Source organism: Oncorhynchus mykiss, chromosome 16 (assembly GCF_013265735.2).
Source record: "Oncorhynchus mykiss isolate Arlee chromosome 16, USDA_OmykA_1.1, whole genome shotgun sequence".
Classification (NCBI taxonomy): domain Eukaryota; kingdom Metazoa; phylum Chordata; class Actinopteri; order Salmoniformes; family Salmonidae; genus Oncorhynchus; species Oncorhynchus mykiss.
The window spans coordinates 41,499,891-41,519,539 of NC_048580.1; the positions used below are offsets into that span (position 1 = coordinate 41,499,891).

General features: G+C 39.9%; 3 protein-coding genes across 4 annotated transcripts in view; all 3 read left to right on the plus strand.

Annotated features, from left to right (window-relative positions):
* The window catches only part of LOC110491998 (homeobox protein Hox-C3a), a 70,231-nt gene that overhangs the window by 6,769 nt on the left and 43,813 nt on the right, over nt 1-19,649 (plus strand). The window lies entirely within an intron of this gene.
* On the plus strand, nt 814-3,551 carry hoxc9a (homeobox C9a). Its single transcript, XM_036946913.1, has 2 exons — nt 814-1,545; nt 2,651-3,551. Exons 1-2 carry the CDS (start codon nt 930-932, stop codon nt 2,896-2,898), a joined length of 864 nt encoding a protein of 287 aa, XP_036802808.1. The 5' UTR covers nt 814-929; the 3' UTR covers nt 2,899-3,551.
* Nucleotides 7,507-11,098, plus strand: hoxc8a (homeobox C8a). 2 transcript variants are annotated; one of them, XM_021565917.2, is made up of 2 exons: nt 7,507-8,274; nt 9,400-11,098. In XM_021565917.2, exons 1-2 carry the CDS (start codon nt 7,839-7,841, stop codon nt 9,732-9,734), a joined length of 771 nt encoding a protein of 256 aa, XP_021421592.1. In that variant the 5' UTR covers nt 7,507-7,838; the 3' UTR covers nt 9,735-11,098. The 2 variants fall into 2 exon arrangements, with proteins under 2 accessions (XP_021421592.1, XP_021421593.1); XM_021565918.2 differs by having other exon boundaries at nt 9,406-11,098.

Here is a 19,649-nt window from a genome sequence, read left to right on the forward strand (position 1 = left end):
AACCAATACCTCCTCTCCTCTGCAGCATATAGTCCCCCAGTCCCTGTCGTTGCTGTCCGTCCTCAGCGTTCCAGTTTGATGGGACTTGTCCCACATGGACAGTGTTGCTTTTATGTTAAGATAGGAACTCGACTGCAGTTTTATTAACGACAAGTTTATGAACAATCAAATGGTCCTCGTAAAAATTTATTGAAGGACATAAAAACATGCACCGCCGGCCACTTGCCGAATATACCGCTGTAGTGTGCAAAGTTTCAAGCATCGTAGTAGTTTCAAGCATCCTCCTCATATCTAAAGCATACGTACTCAATTTTGGGAAAACATATCTCCATAATGCCAATTTGTAGTCCGTGCAAACTTTTTTCTTGTTCATATATTACATTACCTAAATTACAATATCATAGACTATCCAATATTATCCATGCGGTTCATGGTAATATACAAAAGTAGAGTAACTATCTTTTCCCGATAAAAAAATGAATAGCGTTATACAATGAAAAATGCAAAATAATAAAACGCCTTATGTGTTAGAGAGTGAGTTTAATGATCTATTTTACTACTTAACTATGTCTATACGCGCATGAAACTGGACTACAGATATTGCGCACACTAGACAGAGATTGATTACATCAACAAATAGTGCCTGCGATTTCAAACCTAGCCAACCTTAGTCTGTTTTACGATATATTTGACTATTTGACTTATATTTTATCAACGTCAGGATAGAATACTGTTGAATTTACCTCTAATTCATCCAGGGGAAAACATCTGAATATGATTCTATAAGACATATATTGTGTAATGCTGTGATAACCCGCGCATTGATCCACTGTGCAATTTTTGTGGGGCAAAATATAATCACGTGTTGCTAAGGCAGCCAATTGCAGCTGGGGAAGCTTTGAGAAATAATTACCTGCGTTGATTGTTCTATGGGTAGATCAAAAAAAAGTACACACACTCCATATAATAATCGGATGCATGTAAAAGAGAACGGAACCATCGACATGTCGACCACGGGTCCCATAAGTAATTATTATGTGGATTCCTTGATACACCATGAAAGCGAGGATGTTCTTGCGGCTCGATTCTCGGCTCCTGGTTCGCACTCCACCGGCCCTCGTCCAACGTCCCTTATACCGGAGTGTGGTGACTATCCGTCCTGCAGCTTTTCCCCGAAACCACCCGTGTTTACTACCTCTTGGGCCCCTGTTCACTCCCAGTCCTCAGTGGTTTACCACCCATACAGCCACCAACCTCATTTAGGAACGGACTCAAGGTATGTGCGGTCATGGCTAGAGCCGATCTCGGGGACCATGTCCTTCCCTGGCTACCCAGCCAACGGCAGACACTATGGGCTGAAGCCCGACGCCTTCCAGGAGCATCGAGCCGGTGACTGCCTCGCCTCCAACGGACGCAACTACACGGATTATCTCTACTGCACCTCCGCTGACATTCGAGAAAAGAACCAAACGAACATCCCTTCTCCCGAGACCGAGCTTTTGGCTTCCGGAAAGCATAAAGACGAGAAACCAGAATTAGACCCAAGTAAGTTCAAGCCCCTTGTTTTACAACCGGGAATGGGGGGGATGGGGGGGGGGGGGGGGGGGGGGGGGGGGTGTTTGGATGATATTCTGTCTGTGTTAATTGCGTTTGGTTTAGAGCTGGTCTATAGTGTCTCTTTCCCATAATATGCTCTTTCATTCATCTTTTCTTTCCTCGACTGAATCTTCTCTGCTCGGGGGCTATGTTGAGGACTTATAAAGAGACAAACGCTAGTAGGATTGGGCTATAAAACGACGAGCAGGTTATAAAATAGGTCTCAAAAAACAATTCGGATACAGCCAGTGTGGATGTTGTGAATGTATAGGGACACTGAAATGTAAAATGCTCGCGTCTAAATCAATTAGGTAGCCTATTTTATGTGCCAAATACTTCAACATTGATCGTCATTTTAATCTATTTTGGTGGTCACCATTTTGGTGGTTTATGCTACTATTTTATGTTATGCTAGTATGCCACTAACTCCATAAATAAAATAAAAAATACACTACCTTGAATTAACTTTTAAAGATAATCTCAATGGGATATTATGTTGCTATATCAAGCTTCAAGTATATCCAGTAAAAGTGGATATTCTCAGAAAAAACACCAAAGAGAAACCCTGATACATAACTATCATGGCAACACGGGAACACGTGGTGCCTACGTGTTGGTTATATGTTGTCTGTTGTCATAGGCTAAACGTTTTCCATTTCAAGCCAAATTCAGGTATAACGCCAAAAACAACTTGAGGAATGTTTGCAACATATTCGAGGGACTTTCACTACTGACTTGTAAAGGCTTGAACCACAGGCCGTTTTATGGGCCTATAAAGTGAATAAGCCCATTGAGTATTTTACGACGGCATTTCTCAGAAGTCCAAGAAAGAGAAAAGCTGGAAAAGCATCACTAAATGTTGTAGATAGGCCTACATGTTTTGACGTTTGTTGCCTACAGCATTACATTTGCTGATACATACTTTATCTGGAGATACACTAGTTTTGTACTGGAGACCCACGGGACAAAGCTATAGTCTAGGGCCATTGTATGATTGTTGTTTCATTTGTCATTGCTTCAAGTTTATTGCTGACTGATCATGTGTTATTTGCAGATAACCCAGTGGCAAATTGGATTCACGCGCGTTCTACAAGGAAGAAGAGGTGCCCTTATTCAAAATACCAGACTCTCGAACTTGAAAAGGAGTTTTTGTTCAATATGTACCTTACCAGAGACCGTCGATACGAGGTGGCAAGAGTCCTCAACCTCACTGAGAGGCAGGTCAAAATATGGTTCCAGAACCGGCGGATGAAGATGAAGAAAATGAACAAGGAAAAAACCGACGCCAACAAAGAACAATAATAAAGGAATTGTTACAAAAACGTCATCAGACAAAAACAAGCATCAGACAACAGTAAAATAACCACTATTGCCATGGACAACAACAAAGATAAACCAAAATACATTATGCTCACTTCTTAATGTTGGATTTTGGGTTGGCTTTAGTTTTTGCATTAACCCCACCTTCCATGTTTGTTGCGAAATATTTTTTGTTTTATATGCTCTCCTTTCTTTGTCCAGTTTTAAACGAACCCCTTTCCAAGAAAATAAAACACTCTGCACTTACTTTGAAGATACATGTATGTGTTTCTTTGTTATAAGGGACATTTGAATTAATGATATTTTGGACAAATTAAAAACTGCCCCGAAGTAGGCCTATAAGAAAGAGAATACTTGAATTGTTTTAATTTCTTCACTCCATAATTTATGATGTCCCTGTGAATGTTTCTTCCATGTTTGTTCATTTTCTATGCTATGGGTGTAGTAGCACATTTTATACAGAAAGAGAACATCTGCCGTCTTAACAAAATGTCTGTCTTGCGTCTATGTGGTAACGTAACCGTTTGGTGTACCTAATTGTGCATTTCATATTCAGTCGATTGTATAGGCACGTTTCATTCATTATGTACGTGTAGATATAGGCCTACTCAAATATAAACATTACCACGAGGCTCTTGTGTTTTCTGTGTTTCTTTTCAGACGTCTCAAAGTAAAACAAACGTAAATATGCATGCAATCTTACGACCAATTTAGATCCACATGTAGAACTACATATTGGAACTTAAAGCGCACATTTGTGGCGCGTAAAATAGCCAATGTATCGATAATGATGTCAACACAAAGGCAACACGAACCGCATTTGTGTTAATCAGGAGACCTGTAAGAAATGAAATCCCAATTTCCCTGCACGTTGTGTGGAATATTGGAAGCAGATGGAACATTTCCTAATCCTCTTTCGAGTATTTGCAAGCAAATCAGAATCTTTAGACTACTGCTCTTTAGAGTGTGCCCATAAGTGGGTTATTTTTTCTCTCTCGAATAGATTGATGTAAGTTCGCCGACACATCAAGGTTGTTACTAAATATGATTTCACAAAACGTTTGTTTTATATTGTGCTGTTTTGATACAAATTATATTTGAATGCATGAATTTAAGGTTACCACTTGGTATGCAGAGGCCACCACATCTGTCCACAAACTACCACAGCTAGTTCGCATTGCACTGCGTAAACATCAAAGACATAGCCTATAAATCAAAATGTAGCAGTAAAATGTGTTATAGAACAAATAGGAAACAGTCATTACTCATATTTTGGAAAGGAAATAGACATTTATTTCGTGACAAAAACCGCAGAAGACAACTTCATATAAACATTTGGCCAATGAGCCTGTGTCGTCACAGGCCTAGCCATATGTGTCACGTGTAATAATTTATTTTCCTAAGCAAAAATACTAGCAGCTGCTTATGAAGATATTATTATATTTTTAACCTTTATCCATGTGTTGAGAGGCTCCTTTGCGTGTGCGTGAAGCTAAGGAAAAAGTAGTTAGGCTCGCAGGAATTCTGAACAAATCTTGTAGCCAACGCTATAGGCATAGTTTAAACCAACTTCTTCATAAGCGAGAGAGTAATTATAATTAATGAATTGTAAGAAACATATTTCGATCCATTCGTCTTGTTTGAAATGTAACGAAATTAAAGTTTCCTAATGTGAAAATAAATTCACGTCTGGCATTTGTTTCCTGGGCTCTTGGCCTAAATTGCCTTTTTGTGATGTTGAACAATATGGACAGGATGTTGTAATTTCAAAGCCCAATCCAGTGTATTTCCGCACAGGACAAAAACGCCGAGTTTACAGCCCTGTTGGAGCTCGGTTGTTTGTCTCAAATTCAGACGAACAAAGCAAACCCGACTAACTGGCTAGACGTCTGGGCTAAATTACTTTATGGTTTTAATGGTGGGACGGTGGGCGATGGTGGACTCGTTCAAAGGGGACTTGCTACAGCTAGTTTGTCTGTTGGGCCCACCGCAAACAAGCCTACTGCCTTCCCCCTGGGCAGGTCTCTCTGAGCACGGCAGAGTGGGCTATATGACCGCAAGAAGAGAGAAAAGCCTGTTCGTTATCTTAAGACAATCCATATGAAGAGAATGTCAAAAACTATTCTGAGGGGGTCTACTTAAATAAAAGCAAATGCAAAATATTGGAGGCCCTATAAGGATATAGTTTATTTGACAGGTCGTAAAATACATTTTCAACACATATTTGTGGCCCTATATTGATTATGTATACGACTGCATTTATTTCTCCCTCATGTAAGCAACGTCGATTTGATGATAGCATGCGTGGTGCAGATGAATGTTGGTGATCGAACTCAACACTAGATGACACTGTTGACCGACTGTACTGCTATGTGCTGCTGTGCTATGGCCTTGCGTGGTGCACGAATAGGGAGTTGGCAAGGCCAATGTCTATAGGTCTACTGATGGAATAAATGCAGTTTTCGTCATTCATCACATTTTTAAGAAAAAGGGTTGAAAGATGTGATATAATTGACTGTCTCACTTGTGTAGGTATGGGTACAGAAGACATAGATTATGACTTCGTTGAACCTTTTTATGCGCGTATGGGGAGCCTATTGTACGCTATTTGTAGGATGGGTCACACCAAAATGAACCTACATTTCCCATTCACCCATGTTATGTTATGACCTTTCACGTTAGTAGAACGTATACGCCTAATATGTGTAGTTGACTAAGAGCTGGTTTGTACACATGTTAATCAAATATCATTCATTATGCGTGGTTATAAACTATTAGCAACGCATCAAGCTTTATGTATAGGAGCTAACGTTAGCACAATCGATTAGGTTGGTTCTGCATATTTGCATCAACATTGAAGGCCAATTAACATTTGGACTGACATTTGAAAACATAACATTTTTCACCTTAAGCGCAATTGAAATCACTTCCTATCCACGTTTTTTTATGGCAGTTGTGTGGTCTAGTTTTTCTCTGGAGAGGCGTGGACCTTGTACCATAAACCTTGTATCAACCACCCCATACTTAAGACAATGTAGGCCTATCTGAAAAGATCTTCAAACCAGTAAAATTAACAAACAGAGAAAGTTTTTACTTCTACAATTGATTGACAAATAACACTGAATATTTGAATAAGCATTACCCCTAATAACGAACTAACACTAATACCAGATCCTAATAATACCTCATGATAATAATAATATGCTAATAGATATTGTAATAATAATGTTGTTAACAGCATTTATAGGCCTACATCAGAAGCATACTATTATAGTCTAATTGTTTCTTAGTCCCTTTCAGTGCTTTTGTTGTTGAAACAGCAATCAGCATATTTATAGACTGTTACAAGTCTGTAAATGTTCTCTGTGGGCCTTTCATATTTTACGATGACGTGTAAAAATCGTCAGTAACACCACAAAACCAACACGAGCGCGCATTCAGGGAGAGGCCATGCTACAACTTAGCTATACACAACAGAAATAAACAACGCGCTATCGATATCTCCGCTGAAATAATGAGACATCTAATGTAGTCTAATGTAACATTTTATTAACTGAACGTGGCAGATTTACTACTTTTGCTCATAGGTTTAACAGGGTCAGTAGAGTGAGTCGGGTATACAGGCCTCATTTATGTTTGCTCATGCCGGGGTTTCATGGCCTTCTGTAGTTTAAGTGCGCAAGGGACTGGTAAAGCGCTTATAGTTAGTAGGCGTATTAGCTCAAGTATGAAAACTTAGCGTTAATGTTGAGCTACAAGGGTTAGACATTTGAATGGGTTTGTGATTTTGTTAAAGATGCCATTATCATTATTATTTCCGTTATCATTATTAAAGCATTACACATTTGTAGTTAGTTATATGTGCTAGGCCTGGCCTACTCGTTTATAGTTATATAGGCCTTTATTTTTTGTTACCCTGTCATAAATAGCAGGCAGTATAGTGGGCCCTCAAGCAGTGCTATTGTGTATTTATGGTAGGCTAAGCTAACAGCTAACAGCGTCCCTTTTTAAACCATTATTTTATATAAGGAATGGCTCTCAAACTACATACACAGGTTACATATGATGACTTTATTAAGAACAAGGCCTTTTTTAATGTATTTGTTATATATGTGTAGCTTTACAGGGGTGGACTGGACCAAAAATCTTCCCTAGCATTTCTAACAAACTGCCCATTATTTTCCCCTTGAGCCCCCCACGTCTCATTTTTTCTACCAGTGGCCATATTATCTTCCTTGAGGCCCCCATTATTAGCCAGATTTAAAAAAAAATCAAAGTTAGACAGGCCCACTGGGCAAAACATGGTCCAGCCCATCTGGCATTTGCCTGAAATGCCAGATGGCCAGTCCGCTCCAGTAGCTCTATGTGTCATAGTAATTTGGCCACAAAGACAACTTGAGAGTTTAGCTTTTTCACATGGTGATCATAGGCATCATATTGAGCTCATTTTTCTTGTTGTAGTAGAATGGTTAGTGCAGGTTGTCTATCATGGTGTATGTACACGCTGACCGCTTGGGTAAAAGATGAGTTGGGGGGGTTGTTGGGAGGGAGGATTATGGTGGGGGTGGTTGGGTGGGAAGCTAAAAAAAAAAGAAGGAAAAAAAAGAGAAGCGCTTGTGACTGTGTCGGCGGAGCAAGCCAGCTATAACCTTAACACATATCCAAAGCACACGCCATGAGCCGGATTTGAGGCTGAAAAAAGGAAAACTACTGGAGATAGTGAGAAAAACTCGATGAGAAGAGTGTTGGAGCGCGAGAGAGCTGCCTGAGACTGTTTGTCCAAACGGGCAGCGTTTCTCCATCTAGTTCCGGTTTGTCTGTGTTCTGTGTGCGACTGGGAACCTAAACAAAAGGCTGCCACAATCCAGAACGGGGATATTCTACAACGAAGAAACCTTCCCTTGTTTAATGCAAACTAAACAATGAGCTCATATTTTGTTAACCCTCTTTTCTCCAAATACAAAGGAGGCGAATCACTGGAGCCAACTTACTACGACTGCAGATTCCCACAAAGCGTTGCCCGTAGCCACACGCTGGTCTACGGACCCGGGGCAGCTGCATCGGGCTTTCAGCACCCTTCCCATCATGTCCAGGACTTTTTTCACCATGGGACCACGGGGATCTCCAATCCTGGATACCAACAGAACCCCTGCGCGCTGGCTTGCCATGGAGACGCAACGAAATTTTATGGATATGAAGCTCTACCGAGGCAACCGCTTTATGGTACCCAGCAAGAGGCAAGCCTCGCGCAATACCCAGACTCTAAATCCTCTAACGGCTCTAACCCCGGAGAAGGACAAGGCCACTTAAATCAGAACTCGTCTCCCAGTATTATGTTTCCTTGGATGAGACCTCACGGTTAGAATTATTTTGTGTACTTTATTTCCCATATGTGCGAGTAACTATGTGTGTTTGTGCGCGGTGTGTGTTTGTGTGCGTGTTTGTGCGTGTGCCTGCGTGCGTAAAAGCAAAAGTAATAATAAGGAATTGAGAATGTCTTTATTTATTGCGTTTTAGTGCAGCAGAATATACAGGTTAATTGATTACATAGCTATAGCGAGTATACACTATAAACAATAGTTATGTAATCTCAGATCGTATATCAGGTGGCCTGTAATATTAACGTATAAGCTTCTAACAAACAACTTAGGTTACCATGTAAAGAAAAAAAAAGTTGTCTCACTTGACAGAGGTCTCGGTGACACGGATAGTGTTTTTCTTGAGAATATCTGTAATGACAAAAAAACTGAAACCCAGAAACCCAGAGTTATTTGAAGAACCTGAAGTACAACTTGTCCCCATCCCCTGCCATCCTAAATTAAATAGAGACCTACTAAACGGAGTGCCCAAACATTGTATGACCAAATTGTTACTGAAACAATAAACGATTTGTAATGCAAATATCCTACTTTGCTTCTAAACGTCAGTATTCCACCTGCTATTCATCTCTTCACATGTCCTTGCCCTAAACCAAGCTAATAAGGTAATGTAGGGTGTGATAGAATTGATAATTTAACACATCATGGACTATCGTTTCAAGTGTTTTTAGTGTTATCTTAGAAAAATATGTTAGGCCTAAGATACTTCCTCCGCAATCTGCAGAAGAACATGTATCTATCTATCTATTGTGTGTGCGCGCGCGCGCGTGTGTGTGAGAGAGAGTGTGTGTGTGGTTGTGAGTGTGTGAATGTGTGTGTTTGTGTGAGTGTGTGTAGTGCAGTTACCAGTTACATAATTGAAAAAGTAAACGTTACTAAACAGATCATATTTAATTTATACTACAAAATAATAGACATGTGGGAATATTTTAGATTTAGTTGTTTTTCCTTGATTTTAAAATATTAATTCCACCATCAAATTAACTCAGGAAAGTCCAGTCTGTGTTTTTCATTAAGATGATCAAATTACTGTAGTCCTACTAATAATATGTTAAAGACAATATCTAATACATATAAGCTAACCATATTTACTATTTCATTTAAGCACCAGGGAGGCGGAATGGAAGGCAAACCTACAGTCGTTACCAAACACTTGAACTGGAGAAGGAGTTTCTCTTCAATCCGTACCTTACACGCAAGCGGCGGATCGAGGTGTCCCATGCCCTGAGTCTCACCGAAAGGCAGGTCAAGATATGGTTTCAAAATCGGCGAATGAAGTGGAAAAAAGAAAACAACAAAGACAAGTTTCCGGGCCAGAGAGGAGAGGCGGATGCTGATGCCGAGGCTGAGGCTGAGGAGGAGGGCAACGAGGACGGTGAAGGGGAAGAGGGGGAAGAGAAAGAAGCGGAAGAGAAAGAGAAAGAGGAGACCAAGGAGTGATTTTATGGTCTTTTTATGGTTATATGGCAGAAAAAGGGGAAAAAAGAGGAACCATATTGACGATGAAAGGAGAGAAGGAGGCAGAGAGCGTCAACTTTATGGCCACTGTTTTATTAGTCAACAAGGGAAAGGAAAAAAAGATCCCACAGATATTGCTGGCATACTTATGTATGTATTTCTCCCTCTTCACGATGAGTTATATGGATGCAAATTAGTTATTTTGTAGTTTTTTACTTTTCCTTACAACATTTACATTCGGCAATATTGCATTTAGAAAATGTATCTTATACGTGATCTCTGTTTAAAAGCATGTTTATTAATGGAGTAGGCTATAGGCCACTTTAGATAATTTATTTGATAAAAAAAACTGATTTTATGTAATCTCCTAACAAAAGCATAGACAAACAAATACACATAGGCAGACAGGGCAGGGTACAACAACACTTAACCAATGCCAACTAATCCTGTAAATAGAATTCAAATTCACAATGGACAAATAGTTGCCATTTAAAATCGTCAGCAAAATGTAACTCAACAATATGTTTAATGTTTAATGTCATGACAGCAGTGTGACTTCCGAGGAAATAACATTGACTAGCAGGCCCATATGTAAAACACATTTTATTGTTCTTTTCAGTTTTTTTGTATTATACTTCATTGTCATTTGTGGTGAAGAGCCAAGACAAGGATATTTAGTTCTTACTTCAGATAGGATTTTGGTAGGATTACCAGGGACATGCAATCGTTTTAAATCCTTAATAAAGATGCTACCTAAACCTGGGGAAATTGCAATAGAGATTTCTAAATAGAGATTTCATATGATATTGTTTTTATAGTGTTATATTAACGTTATATTATTAAGTTATGTATTATTTACCCAATATATACCTATGCTTGTTTAAGACAATTTGTGAGTCTTAGGAAGACAAAGTTAGCTAAAAGCCAAGTAACCGATATGGCAAGATTGTACCAGGGCACTACCTACTAAAACAGAACTTTGCCTTTTACTGAATTTGTATTCCATAATAACGGCACTGCTATGTTTAGACTAAAACATATATTTCCCCCAACAACTAAAACTGCCTATAGAAAACTTACATGACTGTATGATAATAATACCTGCTACAATTAGCCTACAACGATTTTAAAAAGTAAGGCGTGTTATTTTAATGTGCTGGTGATAATACCGTAGTTTTTTTTGCACTGAATATAATCTTAATGTACGTCTTGTTATATTATTGATGTGAACAGTATGCTCGTTTGCTGGTGTTTCTCACGTGAAAGACGGAATTGTGTATCTCCGCCATTGTTGTTAACGTAAAAATACGAATAAACAAGATGGCTCACCATCGTACCTCTTCTTTTATGGCCGTAAGAACTTGTTAACTGAATGACTGAGCATGTCTAGGCTACTGTTTCTATGCTGTCTGTCTACGCTACAGGGAGCAACCAACCATATACATACAGTATCGATGCCCTACAAAAGCATTTTAGATAAATGAGACACGGTCGATTGTTAAGAGTGCCGATAGCCATTAGACATTAGATCTGATGCAACTATTGACACTCATGGTAACATTTGACTTGAAGTTGCACTTGCAGCCTAAGCATATTATTCCATAGTGTGCCTCGTCGACGACCAGAAGCTTCTCGGTGTCACAGGGCGACTGCAGAAGTTAGGCTATATGGAATGCAATAGGATACCACAGTTAACTTCTTTCACAGTGTAATGGTGGAAACAGACAAGTCTGCACCCCATTAGTCACTGATATAATTACAACGTTGTTACATATAGTTACAATGTTATCACCACAGCAATTGAAATGATCAGTTGCTATGCCGTTTGTGGCTACTCAATGTGACCCAAGTAATACAACGATTTGATGGATTCTCAAATTGACTTAGAAATATGTCACTCCTATTACAAATCGTTTTAAGAGATAGTTCTCCAGTATCATGTACAATCAGATTTGTTGTTTTGTGGGTCTGTTGGAGACAGTCAACAATCTCAAAACAATTGTCTAATGTTATTGAAGCTGAAAATGTTATATATCAGTTGAAGCTGTATCAATGAGTAACTATGTCCTGTTCAAAAGCAATCATACTATTTAATGACAAGTTGACATTTAGTCTTTGACGTGACCTTATATGAAGTACATCCCTGAAATTAATTATGAGGCACAATACTAGCTTTTTTAGGATAAGGAGAGCCTCTCCTATGATTCATATAAATTCTTGTAATGAGTAAATGGTGAAGTTTGCTTCAGGGGGGATTATAATGGACAAAGGTATGGGCCTGTTTCCCTGCACACTCTCTCTTCCCAGCCATGTTGTAGCTGTAGCAGAACATGTCATATAGTGGTTGACCATTAGGCGGTGCAAGCCAGTAGTTTGGCCAATGATGCCTATGTGTGTACATTAGTACAAAACTTAAAAGAAACGAAGAACACTTATGCTCACTGCACTTACTGAGGTTAATATATCGTCTATGGCCTCAAAGCCTTCGTCAGAGCTTTCAAATAGATAAACATTAGACACATTTACACATTCCTACTTACACTATCTATACAAAAGTATGTGGACACCACTTAAAATGAGTGGATTTTACTATTTCAGCCACACATGTTGCTGACAGGTGCCTAAAATCAAGTGCACAGCCATGCAACCTCCATAGACAAACATTGTCAGTAGAATGGCCTTACCAACAAGTCAGTTCATCAAATTCCTGCCCTGCTCGAGCTGTTCGGTCAACTGTAAGTGCAGTTATTGTGAAGTGGAAACATCTAGCAGCAACAACGGCTCAGCCGCGAAGTGGTAGGCCACACAAGCTCACAGAACGGGACCAGCGAGTGCTGAAGCGAGTAGCTCGTAAAAATCGTCTGTTCTTGTTTGCAACACGAGCTCTAAACTGCCTCTGGAAGCAGCGTCAGTACAAAAACTGTTAGTCAGGAGCTTCACAAAATGGGTTTCCATGGCAGAGCAGCCGCACACAATCCTAAGGTCCCCATGTGCAATGCCAAGCATCGGCAGTAGTGGTGTAAAGCTCACCACCATTAGACTCTAGAGCAGTGGAAACGTGTTCTCTGGAGGGATGAATCCAGTACGGTCGGTGCCATTTAAGATGAGGGAGGACAATCTTTTTTTCTTGAGCATGTTTTACAGTACATCACAGTTTTTACATCCTGACTGAATGCATCACTGTCTCAAACATCTCAAGGATGATCAATGGAAACAAGATGCACCTGAACTCAATTTCGAGTGTCATAGCAAAGGGCCTGAATACTTATGTAAATGTGATATTTAATTTTTTCATGTTTAATACCTTTGCAAAAATGTCTAAAAAACAGTTTTTGCTTTTTCATTATGGGGTATTGTGTGCAGATTGTTGAGGATTTGTTTTTATTTAATCAGCTTTAGAATATTGCTGTAATGTAACAAAATGTGGAAAAAGGAATGTGGTCTGAATACTTTCCGAAGGCACTGTACATAAACAAACAATCGAGTTACAAGAGATGTATCGCCACTCACTACCCTCAGAAGAGGTCAGGTTTGTACTGGCCTTCTGGCATTTCAGGCAAATGCCATACGGGCTGGTCCGTTTTTAGCCAAGCGGGCCTGTCAAACTTTATTTGTTCTTGTGCAAAATTATCATTAACTGGATAATAATGGTGGCCTCAAGGAAATAAATTGGCCAGTTTCCAGGGGCCTTGAGGAAGAATGGGCCGGGTTTTAGATTTTTGGTCCCAGTCTGCCCCTGGTTATGGATGAAGGTCTACATGGTTCTATGAATACAGGGACTGAAGGTCCAACAGTAGGAAAGCAATCATCTTTGTTCATCAGTGGTTCAGTACATAGAATGATAGAAAATAATAGTACTGGTTCATTAGAAACGGAATTTCTTATTTTTCTCTGTCCCCCCCCCCCCCCCCCCACAGACACAAACACAGACACAAGCACACTACAAATTGAGAAGAGCACAGGGTCAGCCGCAGTGTAGCATGCCAAGAGCTAGGTAGGCCCAGGACTCAAACCTTTGGGCTCCCATCATTGTGTATGAATGGGGTGAATGGGTCATATAAACTCAGCAAAAAAAATAATTTCCTCTCGCTGTCAACTGTGTTTATTTTCAGCAAACTTAACATGTGTAAATATTTCTATGAACATAAGATTCAACAACTGAGACATAAACTGAACAAGTTCCACAGACATGTGACAAACATAAATGGAATAATGTGTCCCTGAACAAAGGGGGTCAAAATCAAAAGTAACAGTAAGTATCTGGTGTGGCCACCAGCTGCATTAAGTACTGCAGTGCATATCCTCCTCATGGACTGCACCAGATTTGCCAGTTCTTGCTGTGAGATGTTACCCCACTCTTTCACCAAGGCACCTGCAAGTTCCCGGACATTTCTGGGGGGAATGGCCCTAGCCCTCCCCCTCTGATCCAAGAGGTCCCAGACATACTCAATGGGATTGAGATCCGGGCTCTTCGCTGGCCATGGCAGAACACTTACATTCCTTTCTTGCAGGAAATCACGCACAGAACGAACAGTATGGTTGGTGGCATTGTCATGCTGCATGGTCATGTCAGGATGAGCCTGCAGGAAGGGTACCACATGAGGGAGGAGGATGTCTTTCCTGTAACGCACAACGTTGAGATTGCTTGCAATGACAACAAGTTCAGTCCGATGATGTTGTGACACACCGCCCCAGACCATGATGGACCCTCCACCTCCAAATCGATCCCTCTCCAGAGTACAGGCCTCGGTGTAACGCTCATTCCTTCGAAGATAAACGCGAATCCGACCATCACCCCTGGTGAGACAAAACCTTGACTCGTCAGTGAAGAGCCCTTTTTGCCAGTCCTGTCTGGTCCACCGCCGGTGAGTTTGTGCCCATAGGCGACATTTGTTGCCAGTGATGTCTGGTGAGGACCTGTCTTACAACAGGCCTACAAGCCCTCAGTCCAGCCTCTCTCAGCCTATTGCGGACAGTCTGAGCACTGATGGAGGGATTGTGTGTTCCTGGTGTAACTCGGGCAGTTGTTGTTGCCATCCTGTACCTGTCCCGCAGGTGTGATATTCAGATGTACCGATCCTGTGCAGGTGTTGTTACATGTGTTCTGCCACTGCAAGGACGATCAGCTGTCCATCCTGTATCCCTGTATCGCTGTCTTTGGTGTCTCACAGTACGAATATTGCAATTTATTGCCCTGGCCACATCTGCAGTCCTCATGCCTCCTTGCAGCATGCCTAAGGCACGTTCACACAGATGAGCAGGGACCCTGGGCATCTTTCTTTGTTTTTCAGAGTCAGTAGAAAGACCTCTTTAGTGTCCTAAGTTTTCATAACTGTGACCTTAATTGCCTAAACTGTTAGTGTCTTAATGACCGTTCCACAGGTGCATGTTCATTAATTGTTCATGGTTCATTGAACAAGCATGGGAAACAGTGTTTAAACCCTTTACTATGAAGATCTGATAAGTTATTTGGATTTTAACTAATTATTTTTGAAAGACAGGGTCCTGAAAAAGGGATGTTTATTTTTTGAGTTTTTTTTTGAGTTTTATACTGCAGTGTTGGAGACAACAACAACAACAGGAGAAATCTGTTTCTCCCATATCTTGAAGAGACATTTGATAAATATAATTTTTGTTTACCCTGAGCAAATCTGGTAAGGTGTCTAATATCAAGCAAAAGATCGTAAGGCGGTGTGACTAGAACACACACACATACACTACCGTTCAAAAGTTTGGTGTCACTTAGACATTTCCTTGTTTTTGAAAGAAAACCACATTTTTTGTCCATTAAAATAACATCAAATTGATCAGAAATACAGTGTAGACATGGTTAATGTTGTAAATGACTATTGTAGCTGTAAACGGCTGATTGTTAATGCAATATCTACATAGGCGTATTGAGGTCCATTATCAGCAACCATCACTCCTGTGTTCCAATTGGGTTAGCTAATCCAAGTGTATCATTTTAAAAGGCTAATTAATCATTAGAAAATCCTTTTGCAATTATGTTAGCACAGTTGAAAACTGTTGTTTTGATTAAAGAAGCAATAAAACTAGCCTTCTTTAGACTAGCATTTGTGGGTTCAATTACAGGATCAAAATGGCCAGAAACAAAGAACTTTCTTCTGAAAGTTGTCAGTCTATTCTTGTTCTGAGAAATGAAGGCTTTTCCATGCGAAAAATTGCCAAGAAACTGAAGATCTCGTACAACGCTGTGTACTACTCCCTTCACAGAACGGCGCAAACTGTCTCTAACCAGAATAGAAAGAGGAGTGGGAGGCCCCGGTGCACAACTGAGCAAGAGGACAAGTACATTGGAGTGTCTAGTTTGAGAAACAGACACAAACTCTGTCCTGGGGACCCCAAGGGGCGCACTTTCTTGTTTTTTTGCCCTGCACTACACAGCTGATTCAAATGATCAAAGCTTAATGTTGAGTTGATTATTTGAATCAGCTGTGTGGTGCTAGGGCAAAAAAACAAACAGAGTTTGGGAAACACTGGCATAAAATGTATTGAATAGTTGACTCAAAGAGAGAGAAAGACAATAGTTGAACAGATTTTAACAAAATAATATGTGCCGAAATAAAGGAGATGCAGCAGAGAAAGAGAGTGAGAGAGCGAGAGAGAGAGAGAGAGAGAGAGAGCGAGAGAGAGAGAGAGAGAGAGAGAGAGAGAGAGAGAGAGAGAGAGAGAGAGAGAGAGATGTTTTGTTGTATTTTTATCTTTCTTAGTTTACCTTTCAATTACCTTTCAATTCAATGCTATTTCTGTTAGCTTGCTTTCTATGGCTAACCAACAGGCCAACTCTTCCAAGTCAAGGTAAGCTTTCAATTTTATTAATGTATTGACATCGGGGCCACCGGTGTAACTGCTAAACTGCTTGCTGCACACTTTACGGCGTGATTGTACACATGGATTGGATTGTGGGTATACCAACACCAGAGATGTGCAGTATTCTGTTACATGTATTTGAAATACGTATTTGAATTACTTCTGAGTATTTGTTATGTTGTGTTACACTGGGCTAAACTACACTCCACTGTATTTTGTAACAAGATACTTTCAAAAGCTGTAATTTGTATTTTCGACATACAAATAAATTATTTATAGCATTTCACAGTTTTGTGGCCCCCTTTCACCCTACATTGGTCTCAAAAATCTGATGGCACTATGGTATGATAAGAGTTTCTACTAAATGTACTAAATGCATATGTACATGTAAAAATGAACAATTGCAAAGCATGCTGAGTATTACTCTACTCTACTCTGCCCGAAAACAAGGGCAATGACAATACCCAGTGTGCTTTGCAATTGTTCATTTTCACATGCATTTACATTTTGGTAATTTAGCAGATGCTCTTATCCAGACTGACAGTGTATTCAACTAAGTTAGATAAACAGCAACATATCACAGTCATAGCAAGAAGTTTCTGTAACCCTTCATGAGAATGTTGTTGCTGTTTGCAGGCCATTTGCAAATGTATTATTTGTGTTTTAAAATGCAAATGACATGTATTTTCAATTAAAAACAATACTTTGCAAAAGCATTTTAGATTTTATTTTGATCCTCTTTAGGGTATTTTGTAGTTCTATTTTGTAATTGTAATTTGTAATCTATGCCCGTCCCTGACTAAAGCGTTAGTTCTAGTTCATTGGCTATAAAGTGAATATGGTCACAACGATGTAGGTTGTGTAGTGGTTAGCGGTTATGATATGAAGGTTTAGCTTGGAGAGATTTATGCGCCTGGTCACAGACAGCTAGTTTGTTGTGCACTGAAGTCCACAAGCGAAGGGAAAAGGTGAGAGGAGGAGAGCACATGGCTGCATTGAAGGTGAACCGTGTGTGCAGGTGATCAGCGGTGTATTCATTCCGCTGATTCTGTTGCAAAACATTTTTTAAACAGAGGCACATGAAACGAAACGGGACCTACCTGAATTTGTCCAATAGAAACTCTTGTTTAATGATTACACTCAGCTAGATGCAGGCAAGAGTATGCAAGGCAGTATTGAATGGGTCACTGTCTGTCACCTTCATTACTAAGTCAAGTTGTCTCTTGACCTGTGCACCTACGTTTTAAACTTTAACTCATAGGCTAGGTTGCAGAAACATCATGATGGGTATAGGGAAAATGTGAGTGTCATGTAGTATTCTAAACCTATCGATGTTACATTGACCTGGGTGAATGGAAAATGAATGACAGTCATCCAAAATGCTGTAATAGAAATAAGGCCTTGCTCATAAAAAAATCATCCTTCCTAACCTTTAACGGCACGAGCTGTCACTGACACACACACACACACACACACACACACACACACACACACACACACACACACACACACACACACACACACACACACACACACACACACACACACACACACACACACACACACACACACACACACACACACACACACACACAGGGGTTAGTTTGGAGCTTGGGGTTTTGGCCCTTTGCTTTTGTCACTTCCGTATTCCCTATTCTGCACATCCTATTGGCACACAGCTCTGCCTATGACTGTTCCACTGCAGCTTTGGTACTGTCTGCGAGGAATAGGAACCGCCCCTCTCACCAAAGTGTGTTTAAGGCTTACTTTTCACAACAGAAGTACTATTATAAGAGGTATTTGGGCATATCCTGTGAACGAGAAACCTGGCTATCTTGAACTATATGTTACATGTGGTATTTAGTTAGTCACTGTGAAGTCAGCTTTTATTGTGACTGGAACGCTTGGTATTGGAGCAGAATACAGCCCATGAAGTCGGCATTTCCCATTGATGTAAACAAACCCCTTACACACTACACCACAGTAAATATGCAATGTGAGTCATTGGATCTATAAAATTATACAAGGTATAACTTGTTTGACATGGTTTAGAGACAATGAATTGCTTATTCCAATTAGCCATACATTCAAAATATTAGGCTCAGATTTTTCGTTAGGAGTCAAGAAACAGGCCACAATTCTCAAAATCTATGACAGGATTTTGTAAATTTGAACTGGGGAAGTAAACCACAACCTCGATGATAGCTATTGAATCACATAAGATTACATTTTGTTTACCTTAGTTAATCGCATGTATGTATGTGCGTCAGCTCAATAAATATTGGGTCTGAAACAGAAATGAAACAACTGCCCAAAACTCAAATTTTGTTCTAAAAGTTATTCAGTCATTCATTTTTAAACATTCTAAACGGATACTTTACGATGTATTTGCTGTGTTGATATGTTTCTGTAAATCGAAATCAACTGAAGAAGGAGGATTATATTTTAAAGTGGGCCTATAGAGTAGACTACTCTTTTTAAAGAGGATCTTTACAAAGCTGTTGCATTTCTTTCTAGGATCAAATACAATTCTCGAATGAAACAGCTATTGATTAAACTTACCCACATTTGAATTTTGAATCTATTCTCTCAAATCAGTGTCAAATCTTCTGGATTGTCCATTCCAAAAATATCACGAAAATTATAGGCCTATTGGTGTCTGCATTTTTCGTATCCTACTGCCAAAATATCTAGTCCTTAAGTGAAGTTATTTTAAAACAATTGTTGCCTCCTTGTAGCTTTTTAAAAATACAGAAAGTTTCCGTGCAATTAACAATTATATGAAAGCGTTGACTGACCGTGCGGCTTTTGTGTATACTTTTAACAGAGGGTTGACATTCTCGTTTAGGTTTAGTGTACCTGCTGTAAACTTTATTGGTGGTATAAACGGAGCTAGCCGTTTCCGGAAACAGTGTTTCTCTTTTTATAGTGTGCAATGTCGACTCGTCCTGCTACACGGGTACACCCAGCCCAAACTGCTACACCCAGTATGCATGTACAAGATGCAACTTGCCTCAGTGTATGTATATCATTTATTTATATCTTAATCATAGCTGTGGAATTCAA